This window comes from Prionailurus bengalensis, chromosome B4, assembly GCF_016509475.1.
Source record: "Prionailurus bengalensis isolate Pbe53 chromosome B4, Fcat_Pben_1.1_paternal_pri, whole genome shotgun sequence".
NCBI lineage: Eukaryota > Metazoa > Chordata > Mammalia > Carnivora > Felidae > Prionailurus > Prionailurus bengalensis.
The window spans coordinates 123,524,283-123,550,572 of record NC_057358.1 but is presented as its reverse complement, the minus strand read 5'-3'; the positions used below and the strand labels follow the sequence as shown (position 1 = coordinate 123,550,572).

Sequence of the window (26,290 nt, the reverse complement as noted above, 5' to 3'; positions counted from 1 at the left end):
TAATTAATGTGCCAAGAAATATTATATACACAAGGGTCATTGTTAAAACAGGTATAAAATCTTTATATAAAGTCTTCAGTAAGTCTTCTTACTAAATTTCAAATATTTTGGCCAACTTCTTGACAACCCATTTGAGATCATCATTTTTTTTTTTTTTTTACCCTGTAATGTGGTGGATGAAGACATTATACTAGAAAAAAGAGAAGTGCTAACACAGCCATTTTCTTCAACTGATTAATTCAACAAATATTGATTCAAGGCCTGCTATGTGCTAGAATGTAAACTTTGTAAGGGCAGGGTGTAGGCTATTTGTTTTACTTTTGGTTGTATCTCCTTACTTTTGGTTGGACGCCTGATACATATTAGATGCTCAGTTGGTATTTGCCGAATAAATGAGTGAATGAGCTGGGCACTCTGCTGGTGCTAGAGATAGTCTGGTGAGCCTTTGTCCCTGATTTTCTACTGCTGTGTTTAGCTGTTGTTTCTAGCATGACCTTGCTTTGCTTTGCAAGCTCCCCCATCTGTACCACCACTTCCACTGGTCTTGTTTCCCAGCATGTAACCCCACACTGGATGGGATTTGTTCTACAGGGTTTGGAGTCAGCCTCAGTTGTTGCGTCCCTCCTCAAGGCATGGGGATGGAAAGGGGATTCCATCCAAAGAGCTTCCCACCAACTCCATCCTTCCAATGCTTGCTTTTCCTCATAGCATTGTTGGGATACAACTGTTGGTACTTGTGGAAAAAATTGCATTGCCTTCTGGAAAGTATGGTTTCAAGTGATTCCACATTTTAAACATTTAGCCAAATCAGTGATTGCACGCTAAGCACATATTTTAAAGTTATGTGCAACTCAAGGCTTGAATACAAGCTGTGGTGGTTTCGAATGGGAAAACATGGAGGAGAGTTGGTCATAAACAGGTTAGTAACTTGGAATGCATCGTTTCCATTGCAAGTATTAAGAATGAGCCAGGAAGTAGGTATGCCGTGGATGAGCTGAGGGCTGCGAGAAGTAAGGTAAATGTAGGGCAGGTCATGACACTTGTGACCTAGAAAAGAGCATCCGTTTCTCAGCAGGTGTGAGTAAGATTTGCACAGGAAGACATTTTCAGATCTTCTGTGAATGAGTAATTTGAGAAGTGGAGTGTCTTCATCGCAGCATGCCATGGTAGCAAGCTTGTTCTCTATCTCCTGTGTGATTTCGGCAGGAAATTAATCCTGCTGTGTCTGAGATGGTCTGGGGACACCTTTTATATTCAACTAAGTGCTTCTCCAGACGTTTAAGTGTGGCCCCTGGATGATTTTAGAAATGTTTGGCTTTTCTAATATTCACTATGAAAGTCTGAAAGAAAGAGGAATGTCCATTCGCTTAGACCCAAAACCAATAGTAATTGGCCCAGATGATAACTGGCAAGTCAGTGCCCTACAGAAATGACACAAGGAGCTTATCTGCATCCCTGGTGGAGGTCCCACTAGAGACTCTGCTGGTGTCCAGGAATTGTCTCTGCCTGGATTCATAGGGTATGAGTTGCATTGCAGGGTGAAATCATTGGCATAGAAACTGAATGAACACCCTCAGTTTTGCCTTTTAACGGACGTGAGTTGTTGTCAGTGTTAAATGAGTTGACAAGAGTTAGATGTTTCATTCATCCAACAAATTGCGTTAAGTGAAATATGTACCAGGCATGGTTTTAGGCAGCTAGCAGTGAACAAAATAAAAGACTTTGACCTCATGGAGATTCCGTTTCAGTGTGAAAGTCAGACAGTACACCAACAGGTCAGACAGTGGTAAGTACTATAGAGAAAAAGTAGGACCAGAGAATGGGTGCATGGGCCATTGTTGATAGTGTATCAGATAGGATTCTTATTTGCACTCAAGAAAAGCTAACTCTGGCCAATTAATCAGAAAAGGGAGTGAGCAAAATGAAACTGGGTGGTTTACAGGATCTTCAGGAGGGCTACGGAACCAGATCCAAGGGTGAGCTTCCAGGAACAGTGACTCCAAGTCCACTGCAGAACTGAGCTGATAATCTGCTGTCACCTCCACACCTCCACAGCTGAGAACCAGATGCCCAGACCGCACTGCCGTCACTTCCATGCAATACTCTAACTTGCAGCAGAAGGAGAAAGAGCTTCCTGCCCTTTCCTTGCATGTTACTAGCTCATCAGTCTGGCTGCTGCTGTCAGTGTCTGTGCCTTGACAGTGTCGGTTAGTCAGATTTATTTCAAGATCAAAAGAGTTAGGGCTTTCTCTGCCCGACCGCTGCTGCACCACCATCAGGGACATGAGCTGTGTGCAGCCTATCAAGTTGGCCTGGGTCACCAGGGATGTGTGGCAGGACCGGCTTCCAGGGACAGTGCACGCAGGTGCACATGCAGTTCATGGACGACAGGAGACACTCCATCATCTGCAACATGAAAGGCCCCATGTGTGAGGGATATGGGCTCACCCTTTTGGAGCCAGAGTGAGCAGCTCAGAGGTTGCACGAACCTGTGGCTGGGTCCTGGATGTCTGGGTTGACCACTTGGCTCACAGGGATGATCTGTGATTGTTAATAAAGTGTTTGTGTTGTACGTTAAAAAAAAAGGATCAAATAAGTTAGGGTTAATAAACAACTTCAGCCAGGCTGCAGGACACAAAATCAACCAAAAAACTGGTTGTGTTTCTGCACGCTAGCAATAAACAATCTGAAAAGGAAATTAAAACAATTCTATTTACATATGTATCCATTTACATACTTAGGAATAAGTTTAACCAAGGAAGCTTAGGTTTTATATGTTGAAAATTATTTAAAAATGCTGAAAGAAATTAAAGAAGACCCAAATAAACGGAGAGGCATCTGCATTCATAGATCAAAAGGCTTAGCATTACTAATATGATACCACTATCCAAAGTGATCGAGAAATGTAATGCGACCCTATCAAAATCCCAACTTTTTCTTTTAAGAAATAGAAAAAAATCATCCTAATATCCATGGAATTTCAAGGGACCCCAAATAGCCAAAACAATGTTGAAAAAGTACAAATTAGGAGAGCTCACACTTCTTGATTTCAAAACTTACTACAAAACTACAATAATCTAAACAGTGTGGTACTGTCATAAAGACAGACATAAAGACCAAAGGAATAGAACTGACAGCCCAGAAATAAACCCTCCCAAATATGGTCAATTGATAATTTGACAAGTATGCTAAGACCATTCAATGTGGAAAGCTCAGTCTTCTCAAGAAATTGTGCTAGAATAACTGGATATTCACATGCAAAAGAATGCAATTGGACCTTACACAATATATAAAAATTAGCTCAGAGTGGATCAAAGACCTAAACGTAAGAGCTAAAAAGGTAAAGCTCTTAGAATAAAACAGGAAAAAATCCTCATTATTCACCCTCATTGCCATATTTATGGCCATGACTTCTTAAATATGGTATTACGACAGGCGACAAAAGAAAAGATGAGTTGGACTTCATCAGATTAAATACTTTTATGCATCAAAGGACACTATCAAGAGAATGAAAAGACAACCCACAAAATAGGAGAACATATTTGCAAATTTTTATCTGATAAGGGATTAATATCCAGAATGTGTAAAGAATTCCATGGGGCGCCTGGGTGGCGCAGTCGGTTAAGCGCCCGACTTCAGCCAGGTCACGATCTCACGGTCCGTGAGTTCGAGCCCCGTGTCGGGCTCTGGGCTGATGGCTCAGAGCCTGGAGCCTGTTTCCGATTCTGTGTCTCCCTCTCTCTCTGCCCTTCCGCCATTCATGCTCTGTCTCTCTCTGTCCCCAAAATAAATAAACGTTGAAAAAAAATTAAAAAAAAAAAAAAGAATTCCTACAACTCAACTACAAAAAACAAATAATCTGATTAAAAATCGGCAAAGGACTTGAATAAACACTTCTCTGAAGAACTTATACAAATGGCTAATAAACATATAAAAAAGATATTCAACACCATTAGCCATTAGGGAAATGCAAAAACAAAACCACAGTAAGATATTACTTTATACCCATTAGATGACCATTATTAGAAAAACAGAAAATATCAAATGTTGGCAAGAATACAAAAAAATTGGAACCCCCTGTGCATTGCTGGCAGGAATGTAAAATGGTATAGCTGCTGTGGGAATATGTCCAAATGAACTGAAAACAGAGATTCAAACAGATATGTGTGTGACAATCAGAGCAGCCCATTCACAATAGCCAAAACATAGAAGCAACTCAGGATCATCAACAGATAAAGGAATAAACATACTGTGATGTATACAAACAATGGAATATTATTCAACCATTAAAAGGAAAGAAGTTTTGATACATGCTAACACACAGATGAAACTTGGAAGCATTATGCTAAGTGAAAAGTTTTTGTTTTAATTTATTTATTTTGAGACAGAGAGAGAGAGAGAGAGAGAGAGAGAGAGAGAGTAAGGGGAGGGGCAGAGAGAGAGGGAGAAAGAGAATCCCAAGTAGGCTCCATGCTGCCAGTGCAGAGCTTAATGTGGGGCTCGATCCCATGAACTGTAAGATCATGACCTGAGCCAAAATCAAGAGTTGGGTGTTCAACTGACTGAGCCACCCATGCATTCCCTGAGTGAAAATTATTGTATGATTACACTTACATGCAGCATGTTGCCCCAAGGTCAGGAACTAATTGGGTGGCTTGTTGAATGAATGCATAAACATTGGGTAGAAAGAAGAGGGGAACTCAAGGGCAGTTCTGTGGTTTTCACTCATGGAAAGAGAAAGAATGGAGCTGGTAAACAGGTCCTTGGACAGTCAAGAAGGTCACTACATAAAGAGTAAGCATGTTCCAGGCAGAAAGAATGACAAGTGTAAAGTCCTGAGACAATAACAAGTCTAGGATATTGAGGGAATAGCAAAGCGTCTGGGGTAGGGTCCCGAGGGGAGAGTAGTAGATGAAGTAAGAGAGGTAACAGGGACTTCCCTCTTTGCCCGGCAGAGTCCAGGTTTACGCCTGTTGTTTCAGGATAATTATTGGTAGGCTCCCTTTTTATGCTAAAAAACACACTGAATTGGTCAAAGCCATTATGTGTGCACCAGATCCTGTTCAGATTGTCTGTATGTGTGCGTGCAGGTACCAGTCCTATTAAGTTCAGTAAGAAGCCATTGGGGATTGTACTCTGAATGAGGTGAGGAGCCGCTGGGGATTGTACTCTGAATGAGGTGAGGAGCCGTTGGGGGGCAGGATATGATTTCCCTTTAACAGGACTGTTCATCTGACTTCTGGAGGTGACAGACAAACTAGCAGGTGTGGATTTCCCCCCAAGAGAGGGGGGGGCTTCTGCAGGAAGCATTCCCAGGGAGCTGTCCTGACTCTCAAGACATCCTCCCAGGTCTAATACCTGGAGCCTCAGTCAACACTCCAGGGTACCTACTTGAGGGTGTTCAACCCACTTCAAAGATGCATTGCCTTATGAGGGAGGGAGGGCGACTTCAGTCAGCTCTGTGTCTTTTAAGCAATCCCATAGTACAGGATGGGTTGCTATAATTTGGATCATGTCAACTCTCTTCTGTGATACACTTTATGCCTGAGGATCAAGGGCTCACATTAACAACTATTTCAGGAAGGCTGTGAGTGGCAGCCTCCTTCACTAATGGTGGATGTCACATTGTTCAGATGATTTTGGGGTTTTAGAGTGTTGAGAAAGGATGAAATAAGCCAGAGATAACCAGGGGGCAGGACAAGATGGGTCTCCAAAAGGCCAATTCACTTCCAGAGTAGAGTTTGGAATTACCATCGAGCTCTTGCCTGTATTCCAGGTTCCTTAGCAATGTGATGCTGAGGATGCTGGCACCTGCTTTCAGATGGCTATTGCTAGACTGGGTGGCAAATGGAAAAAACAGTGAAGGGTGGTGATTATACAAGCAAACCCTGGGGTCAGTCTTGGCTTTGCTGCTTTCTGCTCTGTGAGGTAGGCCTTGCCTTCCTATGTCTTAGCTTCCTCATCTGCAAGATGGGATGATATTAGCACCAACCTCGAATGTTGTTGTGGGAATTGAGTTCAACGTATCTCTCAAAATTAAATAAATGTTAAAAAATAAATAAATAAACCTGTTGTCCTTTTGTTTTTTGACTCACACTAACTGATATTGAGTCATATAGACTAATGTATTGAAGGCTGGTTTTTTGAGACTGGCCCATTTTGATCACTATGATTGGGATTGCTGTCGTCTTTCTGTTTGGGGAAGTAGGTGGGTTGTTTCCTATGGAGGGCTCTGCATGTCTATCAGCCAACACTGTTGGTTTTAAATAAAGCCAAGCTTAGCCTTTGTCTCAAATTTTCATTTTCATTTCAAATTTGAGGAAAATAAAACCAAACTTGTCAAATTTCAAGGTGAAACTTTTTTTTTTTAATCTGATGAGACAGGTAAAATTTAGAACCTCGGTAAACAGAAATGATGACATCAATTATCCTAAGAAAAATAAGGCAAAGATTCTCTAATATAGAAGGTGACATCATTACAGTTCGTTATAATCATTTAAAAACTTTATTGAGTATGATCTGGATGTATTTATGAATCCTGTTTCGCCTGAGTAGTTTGCATGTTCTGTTAATGGGTTACTTATCACACAAGAAAGAGTACATCTCGAGGAAAGATATATTTGGATCCATTACTCATCATAAGTGTAATTATTGTTTAACAATATTATGAAGGGCTAATGATGAGATGCAGGTGTTTAAACATGCAGTGCCAATAGATTTGACACGGTATTCAGTTCTAGGCATATACATTTTTAAAGGCTCCTATTCACCAGGGGGGACAATAAAACTCCACACAATGGTAAGTGTGTTTGCTAAAAACATGACGTGACTGGTTAAGTTTTAGTCTTTAGATTTTAAAATGGATTTTTTTTTCAGTGATACTTGTTTCTTAACTCACTGGTCTATACTTTAAAATTCAGAGTAAAAAACAAAACAGAGCTATATTGATAAAGGCCACTTCTCTGGGCCCTTCCAATGATATCTGGAAGGTGTTGGGAGGTTGGAGGACCCATGTGCAGTTCACCCTCAGACTCAGCAAATAAACTCCAAAGTGGTATTCTGAAGTTTTGACAAGTACCATTTACCTGGAATTATTGGTACCTTAGAAAGGATGCAGCTTCACCTTCTAGCTCCCCAAGTGAGAAGACCGAGTCTGGAAAAGGTCATGATTTGTCCAAGGAAACATGGCTGGCAGACCACACTTCGTAGACTCAAACCGGAGCCTTGAATTGTTGTGCCAGAACTTTTCCTAGTGTGCTATGTTGCCTCTTGTCAAACGTGAGACTCTAATTATTTGAATTCTTGATTAGTACACCCAATTGATAGACATTTTTAAGTATTTACTATGTGCCTAATTGAGGCTCTAGGATCTCTGAAATTCTCAGACGTGGTTTTGATGTAACTATTTTGCTCTTTATTTTCTTATGTGCTAATATTGTCTTCATTAAGTTCTGTGAGGGTGTTAATATGTTTTTGGCTTGTCTTGAATCTTTAGCCCTTAATTGGGAAGGAATAGAAGAAACCAACACTTACTACACAGTGCTTTACACTTGATATGTGTTACTTTTATGAAAAACTTACAAAGTTGACATTGCACCCTAGAAAAAGAGACGCTAAGTCATTTTTTAAAAATCTTTTTTCTTAACATTTATTTATTTTTGAGAGAGAGAGACAGAGACAGAGCGTGAGTGGGGGAGGAGCAGTGAGAAAGGGAGACACAGGATCCGAAGCAGGCTCCAGGCTCTGAGTTGTCAGCACAGAGCCCAAGGCAGGGCTCGAACCCATGAACTGTGAGATCATGACCTGAGTGGGAGTTGGATGCTTAACTGACTGAGCCACCCAGGCACCCTGGGAAGCTAAGTCATTTGATAAGGTTTAAATATCTTTTAAGTGACAATGAAAGAGATTTGTTTACTTAAAAGTTAGGATAAGTGTCTGCCATTCAAACCACTTAAATTTTGTTGAATGAGTGAATGATTGAATGAACGATTGAATGCTGGGCTTTGAACTCAGGTCTATGTGGCTCCAAAGATCTTTCCACAATATTTAGTTGCCTTCTTTGTATCCCCTAAGGTCAAGAACACAATGGCTTAAATATCAGCTAGCATATAAACAATGGTTTAATAAATGTTTTTGCTTATGATGGCATATCGGTTCCCTAAGGCTTAGAATACTTTATAGCTGTCATTATAGATTTCTTCTAAGAATAGAAAGTATGCACCTAAAAAAATTAATTTTTGAAATTGTCATTGGAAGATCAAAGGACATAACAATGGCCATAACAGGGCTGTGAATACTACTCAAAATCCTGGAGGCATGAACATGCCCTCCAGGGATTGAGGCAGCTCTTTCTGCACCAAACACTTCTGGTGATTTTCTGTATCCATGAGAGGGTCACGGCACCCAGACTCCACTTAAACATTTTATGTGGACATATGATTTTAGTTCAATAATAGCTTACGTTGGCCTGGGTTCAGCACCTTTTTGATGTCATTTAATCTAATCATTCAACAGTATTTAAAAGCATGTCCCCATTTTACAGGTGAAGAAAGTTGCATTCAAGAATGGCTAAGTAGAGATTAAATCCCATTGTACAAGCCCACTGTTATGTCATTTACCTTGGTTGTGGTTTATTATCACATTCCTAGCTATTTGCTGACTCATTCATTCATTCATTCATTCACTCATTCATTTAAAGAATGAGTATTAGTTGTTATTACATCATAGGAAGCGGAGCCAGAGAAACACAAGTCAAATTGTTGTCAAGAGCACATCTACACTCCCTCATGTATCAAGAAATATGTGAACAAGAAATATGTGAGCAATTATTCATTGCAGTATTCCTTAAGGTAGTCTCAAATCAGAAACAGCCTATATATTTACCATCAGGGACTGGTTAAATGCATTCTCAACACTATATGATACCATGTCCTTTGAAAAAGAATGAGGCAGAACATCATGGGCTGAAGAGAAAACATGCCTGTGATGAATTCATAAGTCGAAGAAGCAAACTGTAGACAGTATCATATCGTGACAAGGGGGACAAGGGCAAGATGTGTGTGTGTATTCACAACCTTGACCTCTCCACTGGCTTTTGGAAGAGAAAAGTGCCTTTGCTGCTTGGGCCCACTAGCCATGTCCAGCTTTTCATTGGGTTCATCCAGTATTGGCTCTAGAGAAGAACTAAAAGAATCCTAGGAGGACTATTGATTTTGGAATGAGCTAAAGCTATGAAGGGATAAAAGTATATTCAGGAGAGGAAGGAGGAAAGGCAGAAAAACTAAAGCTAGCATGGATTAAAATTTGAAGAGTTTCTGTTTTTGTTTTTTGTTTTTTGATTTTGTTTTGAGTAGGGAGGACAAAGGGTGTGAGAGAGGGGAAAAGGCAGAGGGGGTGGGTGGGAAGGAGGGAGAGAGAAATAGAGAGACAGAGAGAGAGAGAGAGAGAGAGAGAGAGAGGGGTGGGGGAGGGAGAGAGAAAGAGAAAGCTATCATGGTGTGAAGAGCAGGACCTTAGGGAGAAAGGGGAAGATGTGAGACACAATTTCAGAACACATTGCTATTTGCCATGCAAGGCAATACTTCTTTTATTTGCTGATTGTTTATAATACTGATGTGAAGATTTTACTTGCTTTCCTACTAGTTTTTGGATGTAGGGCCTGGCCTTGCTTTCTTTTGAGTGTGGCACCCATGCTGAAGTGGTGGACCATGACAAAACAGTTTTATCTGGGTTCCATCGTGCTCTCATTTGTGTAAAAAAAATGTATGTGTATAATGGCACTCTATATGCATCAAAACTTTCTGAAAGCAACCCAAGAACATTTTTGTAATTTTAATGACTTCTTGAGAGTAGTGGGATCATCACACTCATCTATACTGTTTAAGATTTTTAGAGGGAGCACTCATTACTTTTATAATTTAAAAAAAGAGGTGTATTTTAGTGATACCACTTTATTTCTGATAAATGGAATAGCAATATTAAGAGGAGGCACTGCCCCAAGCAACAGTTATATTTCTTTCCTCTAAAGGCTTTAAATATGTAAGATTGTGGAGAAAACTGCTTCTGATGCCTATCTTAAGTTTAAACAATTGCACCAAGACTTATTTGAAGGGGAGCAGTGCACAGACCAAAAGGAAGATGTAGCTAAACCACTAAGGGTTTAATTCCTCACAATGGCTCTAGGGAGTGTATCAGGGAGAATCTTTATATTTTCAAACTGCAGAAAGGACCTGAGGGGTTCATAGCATCTAAGTGGATCTAGACAGCTGAGTTTGGAAAACAGCATGAAGGCATTTCTATAGGTTGAAAAACAAAGATATTTGCCAAGGGTTGAGGAGATGATGGAAGGTCTGTCTCCTCAATTTCTGCTGGGTGCTGCCTCCTGACATAGTGAAGAATTGGTTTGATGCTGAATAGACCAGAAAACAAAACAACCAAAAACAACAACAATAACAACAACAACACCAGACACATGTTTATATTGGGGTCTAAGGGATCAATACACAGCTCTCATTTTTATTTTGCATAATTTTGAACCAGGCAGAGACAGAGTAGCTGGCTGATAGACATCGGAATATCAAATAGGTTAGGAATGTGATTTAGGTGTGTGGCCAAAATGGGCTTTCTATTCAGACCCCCAGAATGGCAGCCTTGCCTGAACCAAGATGATAGCTCTCGGAAATGGCAGCACTCCCCTGAAGGGTGGGAGACAACAGACACTTCCTGGCAAGCTTCACTCATGACTAAAGGCAGACTGGAGTCAACTGATTTCTGTAGACCCCAGAGACGAAGGAGAGTGAACGGAGTCAACCATGCTCAGTTCTTTCCTCCAAACTCCTCCATCAAGTAGGTCACTGCACCTGTAGAGAGTGATGAAAAGGCAGGACTGATTTTTCAGGCAGAGTCTTCTCTCCAGTATAAAACTGAAGCATATGTTTTTCTAAAAAAAAAACCCTGAGAGGTTTAATGGGGGAGGACCTGGACTCTTCATATAAGAACTGGTGTCTTAGCATGAAGCCCTCTTGGGGCACCTGGGTGACTCTGTTGGTTAAGTGACTGACTTTGGCTCAGGTCATGATCTCATGGTTCATGGGTTTGACCCCACATTAGGCTCTCTGCTGTCAGCACAGTGCCTACTTCTGATCCTCTGTCTCCCTCTCTCTCTGCCCCTCCTACACTTGCTCTCTCTCTCGCTCTCTCTCTCTCTCAAAAATAAATAAACTTAAAAAAAAAAAGAATGAAACCCTCTCATTCTGTTTGGAGGAGCCCCAGCCAGCCCACCCACCCACCCAGAAGTGAAGCCAGTCGGTTCACATTTCTTGGCTGCCTCTACCAAGCTCATGGTCATGGGAAGAAACCCCGAATTCTCTAATAAGAGAAGCACATTTGCACAAACAGAAAGGAAATTCATCAACTAGGCTTTTATTCACAATACAGGCATACCTTGCAGATATTGAGGGTTCAGTCCGAGACCACTTCAATAAAGTGAATATCACAATAAAGGTAAGTCAAATGAATTTGTTTGTTTACAGTGCATATAAAAGTTATGTTTACACTATACTATTATATAGTATAATAATTCTGTTATTATACAGAATTAAGTGTGCAATAGCATTATGTCTAAAAAAACCCCCATGTTTATACCTTAATTAATACTTTATTGCTACAAAATGCTAACCATCATCTGAGCTTTCAGTGAGTTGTAATCGTCAATCACAGATCACTATAACAAACATAAGAATAATTAAAAAGTTTGAAATATTATGAGAATTGCCAAAATGTGACACGAACACAGGAAGTGAGCAAATGCTGTTGGAAAATGGTGCCCATAGACTTGTTGTATGCAGAGTTTCCATAAAACTTCAATTTGTAAAAAATATAATATCTGTGAAGCACAATAAAGCAAAATGCTATAAAGTGAGGTATGCCTTTACCAAGAACTACCAGAATTTAAGGAAGGCCAATGGCACAAAAAGGACCAAGAAGACCCAATGGAGAAATTGACATTCGAAGAAACTGATATAATTCAGAAGCCAGAAGAAACTTTTCACTTTAGGAGATATCTAATTAGCACCTCTGGGGAATGCTGAGGAAATCTATAAAATAAGAACAGCTCTGTCCTTGAAAAAGAAGCATGGAGCAAGTAGAAAGAGCTCATTGAATCAAATATATGCCGGTTAAAAGTAAGTAGTTTAACAGAAGACTGCAAGAAGAAGTTGCAAAATATCTCCCAGAGTGTAAGGCAAAAAGAAAAAAAACAAGAAAAATTCAAGAGGAAAAGTTAAGGCATGGGGAATCAATCAAAAAGTGATCAAAGCAAACATAGAAAATAGGAAGTCCACAGGGTGGATCCAGCCTGAAGCACCAATGATTCCTTACTGGTGGATCTGTGAGTCTGGCAGCAGGAGGCTGTAGGGCCACCAGGCCCAGGTACTGACACTTGTCTCCTTCCATCAAGTTCTATTATCATCCCCTCTCCTACTTCCATTGTTCCCATTTGACTTCTGTTTAACAGAGAGCTTAGTGATCCACCCCAGGTCGGAGCACTCATTGTTAAGGCCTGAGCCCACAGAACTACCCTGGCCAGTCCTAAGGAACCTTTGGCTTCAGGATGGTGTCAGAGGGAGCATTGCTGTAATACAAGTAGCCTGGGTATAAATCACACAGAATAAATTCTGGAAGCCCCAGGGGAAAAATTATTTGAGCTAAAGTTTAGAAGTTTAATATCTAAAACCAAATCCAGTTATGAGGATGACTAAAATTGAGATTTTGTTAGATATATTTGTATGTGTGTGTTTGGAACAGTGGGAGCCATTTGGGCAGTTATTGCACCTCTGTGTGATTCATTTTCCTCCTCTGTGAAATGGGGAGAGGAAAGTATTGGCTTCATCGGGTTGCCATAAGGATTTGATGAATTCCTGTGTCTAAAGTATTTAAAGCAATGCCTGGTCTATACCAGGTACTCAATAAAATGTTTGTTGCTACTGGTTTATAATGAGTAGTAGATCATTAATAAAAGCTACTCCTAAAAAAATAAAAATCTATAGAGAAGGACAAGCATGCTTTTTCTTCTAAAAAGCAGGTGACTCTTCATGTTTTGGAGGATCTCAACATTCTTGTCTGAAATTTTAGAAATTTAGAAATTTTTGAAATTTCCGAAATTTCACAACTTGATTTTCTTTTCATCCTCTTCATTAGATATGGGCTTATATATCAAACCTCTAACCCCTATTTCAAATAACTTTTTCCCTCTGAGTTCTCCAAATTTATTCTGCATGATATATGCTCAGGTTGCTTGCTTGTATTACAGCAATGCTCATTCTGACACGATCAGCTTTGCCAAGCAGTGCTTTTCAGTCTTCAGGTTTTTGGTATTGTTTGGTAGGAAGCATTGTATTTATTTTCAACAGCACAGGATTAAGAAATAACACCTTACGAAAGAAAAAAAAAATCTCACGGCAGAGGCTTAACATCTGTTTGTGCAATGGCCTCAATAGGTAAATCTGAATCCCCTTTGGTAAACTTCCTATTAGAATTCTGGCTGGTCTACTTCTTATTTGTTAGAAATAACTTTCACCAGAGGAAATTGGGCCAAAAACCTTGCCAGCGTATTTAACTCTTGTCCTTTAAGAAATTATACTTTGATTTTCGAGGTTTGACTTTGCTAGATAATGAAATTATCATGGTGGAACAAGCCATAGAAATAATAAATACAGTAATTCTTCTTTGCCTATTGTGTGTCTTTGCTATTCATAAATTTTAGGGCCTTAGATATTAGATACACTTACGTAAGGCCTCACGAACGGTAATTATCTTTTGGCCAAAGAAAAAGCCCAAACGAATGCTAAGCTGCATTATCGCTTGGCTTCTGACATGAGCTGATAATCAGATTTTCTTGCTTAAATCCATGGTGCTCGAACAATGCTACCCACTGTCTGTGCTTCCCGATATTACCCTTAATTAGAAAGAACAGAAACACAAATCTGAATTATTTCAAAATCTGGTTTCCATGGTCAGTGGTTTGAAGGGCTTAACTTTATTATAAATAAACCTGGCTTTATTGGCTAATGAAATCTGAAATGTGAAGCCTGGGATACAGGGAGTGTAATACTCTGATGTTTACACATCAAAATATCCAGTGTGGGCAAAGTGTTTTGTAATAAATCTTTGGATAATTGAATTATGATTCCTTTGTCCGAGTACAATCTAAAACCCCAGCCCTAAGGAGAACCTGAAAGGAACTTCAGTTTACGTTTCCTTGAGACGTGACACCTTTAGGTTTAATAATGTATGTACCCATAGCTGTCAAGGAGGTGTTGACCTTTTATTTATTTTCTTCCACTTTAGTAGGGTTTTTTTTGACAAGTTAGGGCACATAGTTGTAAGTGTGTGATGGTCTGGCCTTGTACACATACACATACATCCCTCAATGTATTAGTTTTAAATATTCACGTTGGGCCCTTTGTGCTACATAGAATAGTGTGTGGGCTGGCATCTGAGGATAAAATGAGAGATCGGTTATATTTTTATTTGTGGTCATGTAAAAAGAAGGCAAGGATACCTGACCCTATTTGAAGGGTTAATCAGTAACTAAATGAAGATGGTGACTTTGTTAGTTTCCTGGAAAACAACATCGAAGCTAATTCCTAGAACTTCTATTGCATAGAAGGACCTCAGTGGTGTTGACAAATGTGTACACACATACACATCCCACACACACATATATATATACATATGTCCTATTTTATACATAGCATATCTCTCTATATCCTGCTTCTCTGTGGCTGGTGGGGTTCTAAGTATCAGCTTGTTTGTAGACTGTGGCCTTGATCCCTTTCATTCTCCGTTTAATGGTATTTTTTTCCAAGACCCTATCTTTTCTTCTTTGTGAATATTATGCTTTTCCTTTCAACCCCTCATTAATATTTTCTCCCCACTCATTCCTTCATGACCTCTGTGCTATAGGTGCTTTGTAGTTGCTTCATCACCTAAACATTCATGGCAGCAGGAATTACTTTTCCATCTGTTTTCCAGAGGAAGATATTGAAGATATCTCAATATTGAAGATATTGAGAAAGATAGAATAATTTTCCTAGGATCACATATGCAGTAAATGGTGGAGGCAGGATTCCAACACAGATACCATTAATTCCAAATCCCATGATCTTGAGTACTCTGTTGTACTGTCCCACCAAACGGTATGTATGTTAGTTTCTTTTGGTTTATTTCCTTTGTCTTCATTGCAGTTCTATTTCATTGGCTGGGCTAGATGCCCTCTTTCTCCAGTTACCAGGGACTAGACTGGATTGGATTTGTCTGGAGTTCAGGCTCCTGTGATTTAAGAGTTATCATGGAGCTAGGTATTTGCTTTAGATGGAGGTGTTGGGGTAAGAAGCATCGCTTTTACTACTTCCTGGGATAGCAATCATAAGTGCCTATGGCGCTCCTGGCAGGAAGTATCAGGAAGATGCCATTTGGAAAAGCTAGATGGATCCTTCAGGACTATGAGATGGATGACCACAGGGGGAAAATACCATCTAACCTGGATAATATAGGAGACTGAGCAGTGAGGGGTGGCTGGTTAAACATGGTAGACTGACCACATCTACTGATCTCCTCTCCCTCTCTCCAAACGCCGCAGAATTAGCAACAGAACAAAGCCTCTCAGGTGGTATGCTGCAAATGGGTCACAGGTGGGCTGAGATATTAATCTATTTAGCCCTCTTGATAGTGTTATGAGGGCTGGGATAGCAAGTAAAGTCAGACCAGTTGGCCTTGGCCTTGAATAGTCTTATCCATTTACCCCAGTGTTCCCTACAAATGCCATCTACTTTTTGTCTTATGTGATTTTGAAAATAATTGGGAACCACTGCTTTTAAACAAAATGCATTCACTCACCAGAAAGAAAAACAAAGAGAGGAGATAACATCAAGTGAACAATTTGAACAATTCTTTTGAAAGCTGTGAAGTTGGCTAAAATGTCATCGCTGACCTAAAAGAATGGAGTGATTCCGAACACAAGTCTACATGGGGGTCCTACAAGGAGAAGTGAATCAACTCATTCTACCACCAAGAAACCTGGGACTTGAAGGTTTCACATAGCGTCTAAAGCAGGAAAGGAGCAAGGGGCTTAAAACAAGGGGCTGGTGGCAGTCTGGATCCAGAACTCCATTTTTCCTTTGCTCACCCTTGCAGAGTCAGACAAGGATTTATTCTCTGGCAAAATTAAGGCAGAGTGGCTCTCAACCCAGGGACAGTGGGCTCAGAGATGAGGTGGACTCTCCAAATAGGGGTTTCTTGAAATTTTAGGTGGTAGTCTGTGGGACCTTCAGACCCTTTTTCCTGGTCTATTCCCAGAATTCAATCAACCAGACAAATATTTCCTGGAGCATTCTTCTGTGGAGAAACCAGAGAAATGCCCTTCACATTCTGACCTTGAGGGATCTGTCATGGGAAAGTCAAGCTCACTGCTTGTGATGCAACAGTGAAGCCGGGTAATCAACAAGTGAATCTAGAGTTTGCAGATAGCTTGTAGTGCCTTACTATTAAATATCAATGGATAGCCAAAATTGCAAATAAGTTTTTATAATTTTTAATTTTCAGAAGAATTTTTATGCTGATGCAACTGTTACTCAAGCTGTTAAGAGTATTTTTAGAGATGGTGACAACATTGGGACACATTTATAATAAATTGTTTTGAAATATAAATTTTAGTATGTCTAGAGTTGATGATTTTTGCAGACAATTTTTCTAAAAATATTTAACTCTTCATACAAATCTGTTTTGTGTAAATCTGAATTTAATTTTAAATTTAAATTTATACAATGGTATTTTCAGGTTTCCTCTGGACATTTCTGTAATTTGTGAAGGTCTTACAAGAAACTAAAAGTGGCTTGATGTTTTTCATATAATTCAAAACACTTGTTATGCAATTCCATGTAGATCTTTCTACCTCACTGCACATAGGGAGGCTGGTTTTAGCTCCTTACACTGTGGTTCAGTCCATATATTGACAACAGAAAAATACCCCTTTATTTTAGTTGTAAGGATTTGTAGCAAATGTCATCTTTCTCATTTGGGGGCTAAGGAAATGACCTAGGATTTTTGGGCCCAGCTAATTGGAGAATGATGTCAACTAAGGCAAAGTGGGCCTCATCCTTATCAGTATCAGTACTATCTTTATCAGAAGTGATCAGTTTTACCAAGAGTGAAATAAACCATTCCATGACCACAGAATCCTCATATCACAAACAGGTCCCTGGGCACCAGGCAGAACAGTCAAGAGAGTACACTTCACCCAACTCAAGCTGTCCTACGCAAAAAGCAATTCAAAGCCAACATGTGCTTGCCTCATTGGTAAGGTGGCGGTGGTGGCCCCGGAGTCTGTAGTGTCCCACTGTCAAACCTTGATACTGGAAGTCTCAACAAAACCTCATGATATCCCATTGGTTCTGAATTTCAATCCCTGCAGCCAACAAAATGTAATGGGCTATTGTAATCAGATGTGGACATTTGCTTTATCCCTGAAGTCTGGGGGGAAGCACTCAATGTAAACCACACGGACCAAGATTTGAAGTCACGTAGGGGTGCCTGGGTGGCTCAGTCAGGTGGCTCAGTCGGTTCAGCATCCCATTCTTGGTTTTGGCTCAGGTCATGATCTCATGGTTTGTGAGTTCAAGCCCTGCATTGGGCTGGGTTTCTCTCTCCCTCTCTTTCTGCCTCCGCTTGCTCTCTTTGTCTCTCAAAATAAATGAATAAACTTAAAAAAAAATATTTGGAGTCACATGGATGCCTAAATACTTGTTCCTAGAAGTAGAATAAAAGTATGTACAGTCTGAGAAGTAACAAATGCCTTCCCCAGGGGTGATGGTAATGGAGGCTGTACCCCTCTCATTGAGTGAGAAGTCAGCTTTGGGCTAGAGAAAGGGCTAAAGTTTTAAACGTAGACTGTCCCTACACTCAGTTTTTCATCGACGTTGGCCAGTCACAGCGACTGGCTGCAGTGCATTTTACTCTAATGCTGAGTGGGAAGAGATTAAGAGCAGTGATTAAGACCACACAGGGCATGATCCTACTTCACCAAATGGTGGGTAATGCTTCACATAGAAGAAATAATCTTTTTATTCTATATTTATATTTAGACCCCCGGGGTAATATTCTAAGTGGCTATTTTCAATCACAATTCGAATTTCCTCTTGCTGAAATCCCATCCTTATTTCTTACTGTGAGTCTTCACGTTCAGTTAAAGGAAGGTTTTGGATTTCCCAAAATCAAGTTTAAGCACTCTCTGCCAAATACTACGGTATTGAGGAAATCCAAACCTTTCTTTCCGGACTGCAGCGGTGGTCCATTTTCATTATCATGTGGGGACACATACTCAGACAGAGAAGCCCCAATTTCTGTTCCTCTCTTCCCGTGTCTCTAATTACAGTTGCTGCTAGGTGTCCTGAAGTTGATGCTTCCCCTATAGATTTTGCCAGGAGAGAAAGAAAAGTCACCGTCATTGGCTACTGTACTTAGAATGGTTCCTAAGCCCAAGCAAGAAAACCACAGTGATGTTGGCAAGCAAACAATTGAACAGTACAGGTGCTGGCAGTAGGCACTGCCCCAAAATCAACATGACTTGGGAGGAGAGGGGGTTGGAGAACAATGAAAGGTGCTTTTCATTCAGAGAAATTTATTTCTTTTAAATATTTGCAATCTGCGGCCGATAGCACAGGAGGCCACTTGGCATTATTCCCCCACAAAGGGGAGGGCTGGGTGGTAATGAGCAGATGCTCGAGAGGCCTGTGGCGTGAGGTGCACCATCCGTCAAGAAGATCAATATTGACTGTTCTTGTATCTTTGTGGGGAAAGTTTGCTCTTCTTAAACAAAACAAAACACAAAAAAAGTGGGGGCTGTGCCTTAATATATAGAGCATGGATTTGACTTCAGGCAGTAAATCAACTGCGAACAGCAAGGACTTCAGAGGTGGAACTGAGTACTCCCCTCCCCCGCCCAGTGAGGACACGTTCAGCGTTTTAAGGAATAAAATGTATCTGGCTCATGACACTGATCGTCTTTGCTCCCTCCATTCTTTTTCACTCCAGCTAAATCAGACCTTGACGAAGATACAATAGGGCTGTAATACTGTACTTCAAAATCTGTTTAAAAATATGCGTTAATGTAGTTCACTTTGACTCCATGTGTATCAGTAAAGCAGCATGTCTTTTGCCACAGGGAGTGTGCTATGCACTGGGGTGACCAAGGTGAAGAAGACAGCTGCTTTTGGTGCCTCAGATTCCCCAGTGTGTCAAACTTAGATCACAGCAAGAATGCTGGTCATGACTGGCCTCTCATACCACGGAAAAGATTTTATATTTGATTCTTTAGATCAACGTGTAGTCTACTTCTTTAATATGCATACAAATCAGGGCTGCCTAGATGGCTTAGTCAGTTGAGCGTCTGACTTCAGCTCAGATCGTGATCTCAATGTTCGTGGGTTCAAGCCCCACATTGGGCTCCCTGCTGTCAGTGTGGAGCTCACTTTGGATCCTCTTTCCCTCCCTCTCTCTGCACCTCCCCCTCTGTCTCCTTCTCTCTCTCTCTCTCAAAAATAAACAAAATAAAACATAAAAAAAACCATGCATACAAATCAGCTGGGAACTTTGTTAAAATTCAGATTCTGATTCTAAGGCCAGGCCACAGAGTCTCCATTTCTAACAAGTTCCCAGATGATGTTAATAATGCTGGTCCATGGACACACTTTGAGTAAGAAGAATCCACATAATATTGTACCAATCACCTGTGTGACACCTGTTAGCCATGTACATTCTTGGGCCCCCTTCTCAACTTTTTGAATCAAAATCTGCACCTTATTTACTTTTAAGTTTATTTATTTTGAGAGAGAGAGAGAGAGAGACAGAGACAGAGACAGAGACAGAGACAGAGAGAGAGGGAGAAAGAGAATCCCAAGCAGACTTTGAGCTGTCAGCACAGAGCCTGACGCGGGGCTTGATCTCACAAACTGTGTGATCATGACCTGAGCTAAGATCAATAGTCAGAGGCTTAACTGACTGAGCCACCCAGGCACCCCAATCAAAATCTGCATTAACATGTTCTCCAGGTGATATTTATGCATACTAAAGTTAGTTGATCATCAGTTAGTTGATGGGAAACCATTGAACAGTTAAGCAGGTGAGTGCTTTGTTTATTATTGTATTTATTATGTTGGATTGTAGAAAGAGAAGGTGTAAAGGGAATCCCAGTGAGGTGAACCACAGGCAGGAAATGGGTGGAGAAGCTAAGACAGGACTGTAGGGGGGGATGGGTCTGAAGGATACTGAGAGTGTAAGGCTGACAGGATTCACGCTTGACCTTAGCCAAAAGGCCGAGAAGCGATGAGGCTGACAGGATCCAGTTATGAGTGGATCTACGGGTCAAGAAAGTTGGGGGAGGCCACAGTGACCTTCTAGGTTCTGGTTTGGATGTCTAAATTGCTGGTTGTGCCAATAAGATGGGGAAGCAATGGGGTGCGGGGTTAAGAACACGGGCTGGGGAGTGGGAAAGAGTAGATTTGATGCTGTCTTTAACGCTGACTACTTACACAGACTTGGCAAGTTCATTTTTCATCAGCAAAACATGGACGATGGTGTTTGTGAGGTAATGTTAGGCCCGTTTTGCAAAGGTAGAAATGGAGGAGTGGGGAGGGTGAGTTGTCCCAGCTCCCCTGGGTGGAGAGGAGTGGAGGTGAGGTTTCCATATGGGCCTTCACTGTTTGACAGTCCCCGCTCTGAACGTTTAGCTCCAAGGTTTGTCCACGGAGAGATGCTCTCAGGTAATCAGAGGTACTCACCCAGCTATGAAAAGTTCCTTCTCATTTCACGTTCTCTCGAGGTTTCTTACTTCACCCCTGAGCCACCCCTGCCTCTCTACAACTGTAGAAAGCCCTTCCCTTTCATTTCCCTTAGCTCATCTAAGATGATTTTCAGAAAGACTTAAGATGGAACAAATACTGCTAGAAAAAATGCTGGCAGTGGAGGAAATTTATAAGCTACAGGTTTCTGAGCTTGCCTCAGTTAATCTCTCACACCCTGTTGCTGGGGCAGGTGGCCTGGGGTACTCAGTTCCTGGCCCTCTTCCCACCTTTTAACAGATTATGTGTCCTCTTAAGTTTCATCCCTGCAGGTCTGCCCTGCTCCTTGGTTTGTCGTCATGGCCAAGGGAGAGTTCTTACTCATTTCCTCCTAAGATCCTCCTTCTCTGTGTAAAGGTTCTGGCTTGCAATACAAGCCTTTTCCTCAGGGAATGGATGGGCTGGGGGAGCATGGGTGTGGGGTGAAAACTTCACCTTTCAGGTAAGATCCTATTCCTCATGCAAGAGTGGTTTGGACTCATAGATCCACTGGGTTAACACCACCTTAAACATACAGCATCCAAACAATAATACCCAATCATATCCAAGCAACCAATCTCACACACAAACAGTAATAGGAAGTTAGAACTGACTCCATGTTTGCTGAATTGTTTTATTTAAAATTGAATCAGATTGTCCTAATTTATGACCTGATTCATGTTAATTATCTGATACCTTTCTCCTCTTTATTTTCCATTATTTATTTTTTATAATATTATTTCAAGATGGCAAAGCCCAACCTGAAACCTCCTTTTGCTTCAATCTTCTGTTTTCCTTCCCTATGGGCTGTGTCTCCCTGTGCCCTGTGACTGTAGTTGGAATTACCCCCATCAAGAAATCACATGGCTACCCCATCTCTGCTTTCGAATCTTTGCTTTAAAGCCCCCTTGTCCAAGAAAGCATCTCTTATTTCTGTATATAAATTAGTACACTATCCTTAACATTTTTCCATCCCCCTTACCTTGTCTTGCTTTTCTTCTTAGCAATAAAACAATTGTCATCAGATATATTATACATGTATTTATTTATTTTTATGTCATCTCCACTAGAATGTCACTTTTGTGAGGACAGAGACTTCATCTATTACCAGTTTTTAGAATAATGTCTAGTATGTAGTATAACGCAGTAAAAATACGTTGAATGGACAGATAAGTAACTTAATTAGCTGCATGAATAAAATATATGGGAAGGATGTGCATGTATAGGTAATGGAAGTTCATTGCTTTCAGGATCATCTTATTTAAAGGATAAAGAAGCAAAAAAAAAAAAATTAAAATATCACTTACTTATGGAAGTAAGAATGGCATATGGCATGGATTATTTTAGGAACCAGAGACCTAATTTTATTTTGTATATTTCCCCTCTACCTTATAGCCCAGCACTTCTCATGAGAGAACTTGCTTACCTTCCTTCAGATTCTCTGATCACATGAAGAATTTGTTGTTTTCTGCATTTTCAGGTACATTAAGAAACAATCCCAAGAAAGACAAGAGTTTCTTTAGAAACTCTAGAATGTGTACAAATAAAAGCATAAAGACTTTGTTGAGGAGCATTTGAAATATGTTTCAAATAGCAACAATGAAGAATTCATTGGCTTATGAAGTTGGTAAATCCACGGGACGGACTGGCTCAAAGCATGGCTGGATCCACTCTTCACTGATATTATCACAATTTTCTTTCTTTCTTTCTTTTTTAAATCTCCATTTGATATAATTCTCACTTTGGGTTTATTTTCAGAATGGATAGCAATAATGGGTCCTGGCAGCTACAGGCTTATAAAATCTTTAGAGCTTCTAATTTGAAAAGCAGAGAAACCTTCTTTTGCTCTGCATCTTTAACAATCCTCACCTCCCACCCAGTGATTCTGCTTGGCCAGACTTGAGTCTCATGTTCATTTCTGGAGCAATCAGGTTTGTGGGAGAATAGAGCACACCGGTCAACTTTTGGTACTTTGGCATTTAACCTCGACGGCTGCATTAATTACACAAAATACATGTGTGTGTGAGGGGTGGGTGGGTGGAGAGGACAGTGGGAGGCATAGTTTCCCCAAATAAATTGATACAGGACATTTTACTTTGACATTTTGTGTCAAGCCAAAATGATACACACATGCATTAATTATATTCTATACAATGCGGCCACCTGAAGTATTATGACAACTTTGGACCATTTCGCTGACCTGAAAAGATAAATTAATTTATATATCCAGTTTCCTACCTAAGAGAAAATAAGTTTTTAGGGCAATTCATAAGGCTGATAATTGTTACACTCTCATTTGGACAATGTATCATTTTACAATGTATTTATTTATTTACTTGTATTTATATAGCAACAAGTCTGTTGCTTATGTGTAGATACCAGGATTATTTGAAAGGTTTTGTTTATTTAATGATAGTTTCAAAGACCTGGAGTAATGCAATTTGAATGAGATCTGTTGAGAATCACACTGTGATGCCCACTCAAACTCTCTTTTTTTTTTTTTTAACAACACGTTAGGAAACTGAGTGGAAGGCAGACATATATTCACCTGGTTCAAAACCCCAAATATAAAGAGGTATTGTTCCCCTTTGCTGCAGTCTGCTTCATTCCCCTTCCCCCACAGGAAGCCACTTTTCCTGGTTTCTTGGGAATCCTTCCACATTTTCTCTACGCAAATAAACGTGTGTATATGAGCAAATACAAGCGTGCAGGTAAGCTGCAGCAGTCTGGACTTTGCTGTCTTCACTTAACATAATAACTTGGGGGCTCTATACATAGCAGTACACCGAGAGTTTACTTCTTCTTTTTCTTACAATTTCAGAGTAACATATTTGAAGAATATACCTTAATTTAGCCAGTCTCCTTGATGGACCCTGGTGATTCCCCCTCATCCTCTCCCTCCCCAATTCCCCAATCCCAATGAAATAATTAGGATTTCATATTTTGGAGCCTTGATGGCATGTATTAAAATTTATTAAAAAAATAAAATATAAAATAAAATAAAAATTATTTAGATTTTTGACCCAGTCCACTTTCGTTAGTTTTATAGAGAGTAATTTGGGCTTAGTGCCAGCCAACTGATGTAATTCAATTCCAACCTCCTAATTATTTTCAAAATACAATGAAAGGATGGAAAATAATTGCCACTACTGGTCTCTGAAAAGTGTGTGGCTTCAAGAGTCGGTATACAGAATTTGATGGTTTTGATGGGCAACCATACCTTTGAGAAACATCATGGTTAACAATTACATGGCTTGCTCTGAAAGCTCTAAATTCCTTGCCATGTTGATATTTGTCTTAAATTTGGGGACATGAAGTCTTCAGGCATGCCGGGATTGAAGGGGCACCCCCTTGAGGGGTATATGAAGACAGCAGGGACTCTGCAGAGATGAGGGGCTTACTTGGCTATAAACAGCACAGATGAGCAGCAGCCTTTGGTCCTGGGAACCATATCTAGATAGGAGCAGAGCCCTATAAGTAGCAAGGAGGGCAGTTAGTGTTAGGCACCTGGGAGCAGAGGAGAGTCGAGCTAGTTTGGTTCGGTTGTGAGGCAATGGGGAAGCATTTCTTTTTTCTTTCTTAAACAAAGGAGTGATGTAATTCAATTGTACCTAGCAGCAGCCACAGGCAGTGATTGAGGGGGCAAGCTTGAAAACCATTTTTGAGGCGATTACAATCATCTAAGTGAGGAACAAGGAGAGCAGAAATACAGCAGTGGAGTTAGAGGAAAGGGAGTGACCAAGAGAGACATTTAAGAGGTAACACCCATAGGACGTGACCATGGATTACAGATGAAGACTGAGGGAGAGGGCCAAGTTGGGGAGGGTTATATATTCATTAAGCCTTTCAACAAAGGAAGATTGAGCACCTATTTGGTGACTGGCCCCATGCTAGCTTCTGGAGACATACAAGGTTTCTGTCCTGTTAGGATGTGTCTTTTGAGAGAGGCAGAAATTACCAAGTAAACAAATAAGCAAGATGGGTGAGTTGCCTCATGCCTCTTCACAATCAGCTTCTCCTCTACCCCAGCCTGAGACAACCACTGATTTATTTAACGTTCCTATAGTTTTGCCTTTTCCAGAATGCCATATGCATAACTGTGAAAATGGTTACAAATTTGTATGTGGTTGATGAAACTCATACAGCTGGACACTAAAAAGAATGAGGTCTCCTCTATATAAATCATGCCTCAGTAAAACCCACATGAAAAAAGCTTGTATACCAAAAATGTAAAAAAATAAGAAAAAGATAAGAAAAAAATGGATTAATGGATAAGAATAACCGGCATGGCAGAGGGCTGGGGGTATTTAAAATATGGAGGTCAGGAAAGCTGTCTATGAAGAGTTTACATTCTGCCCACGATTTGTATATTTCATGTGTTCGGGGGGGAAAAAGAAAAAGAGACCATTGTGGCTAGAATATAGTTAATAAAGAAGAGAGTTGCATAAACTGAGATTAAGAGGCAAGCAAAGTGCAGATTGTGAAGAGCTTTTTAGGTCGCAGTGAGGAGCTTTGGATATTATCCTAAATGTAATGGGAGGCCATTGAAGATTTTGGGTGGAGCTGTACCATCTTCTGATTTCCTTTTTTAAATGATCTCAGTGTTGTCATTTGGGTAATTAACTATAAAGGGAACAAGTGCGAAAGCAGGGAGACCAATTAGGAGACTACAGTAAAAGTCCAAGTGAAAGATGAAGGGGAACCAGATGGCCACTATGGCAGTAAGATGGGAGCAGGTGGGCGGGAGTTAGAAATAAGTTGTAGATGGATAAAACCAATAATCCTGCTGATGGTTAGGATATGAGGATAAGGGATCCAGAGTGATTCTTATTTCTTTGGTTTGAACCAACTGGATGATGGTACTGTCACTTACCTGGTTGGAGAATTAGTGAGGATTCATTTTAGGGAGGAGAGTAAAGAGTAGAATAAGATCTTATTTCCCTCATAGACACAAAGAGAGTCACAAAGTTTGGGAGATTTTGGAGATTGCCATCTTGATTAGTCTAGATCAATCACATTCACCCTTGAAATGGCTTCTCCCAGATTTTGCCTCTCAACGCACTGTTCCTTGAATAACCCCAGTAATCTCACATCCCTGGATCTTTCAAGTTTCTATTCTCGTGGACTAAGGACAATCCACAAAATTACAAAAATGGCTACAATAATTCATTGCACCCCCAAAAGTATGCCTCTTTAAAATGGTTTTTTTTTTCAATCCTCCTATCAAGAGGTAAAGCTCATTTCTCCACTCCTTGAATCTGTGCTTGGCCAAATGACTTATTCTGGCCATTGGAACCTTAGAAAACATGACATAAATAGAATGTTGAAAAGTACTTCTACATTGAGGCTTGTCTCTCTTACTGAAGGAAACTCTTCCATCTTTCCATGAATGAGTTCACCCTACCTTCCTGGATGAT

The 26,290-nt window shown here is 40.4% G+C and overlaps 1 protein-coding gene across 1 annotated transcript in view; it reads left to right on the top strand.

Moving 5' to 3' along the window:
* The first annotated feature begins 2,326 nt into the window (after positions 1-2,326).
* The window catches only part of CB4H12orf42 (chromosome B4 C12orf42 homolog), an 81,730-nt gene continuing 57,766 nt past the window's right edge, over positions 2,327-26,290 (top strand). The window contains 1 exon segment of the mRNA XM_043564296.1: positions 2,327-2,463. Within this exon segment, the coding sequence (XP_043420231.1) occupies positions 2,327-2,463 (137 nt within the window).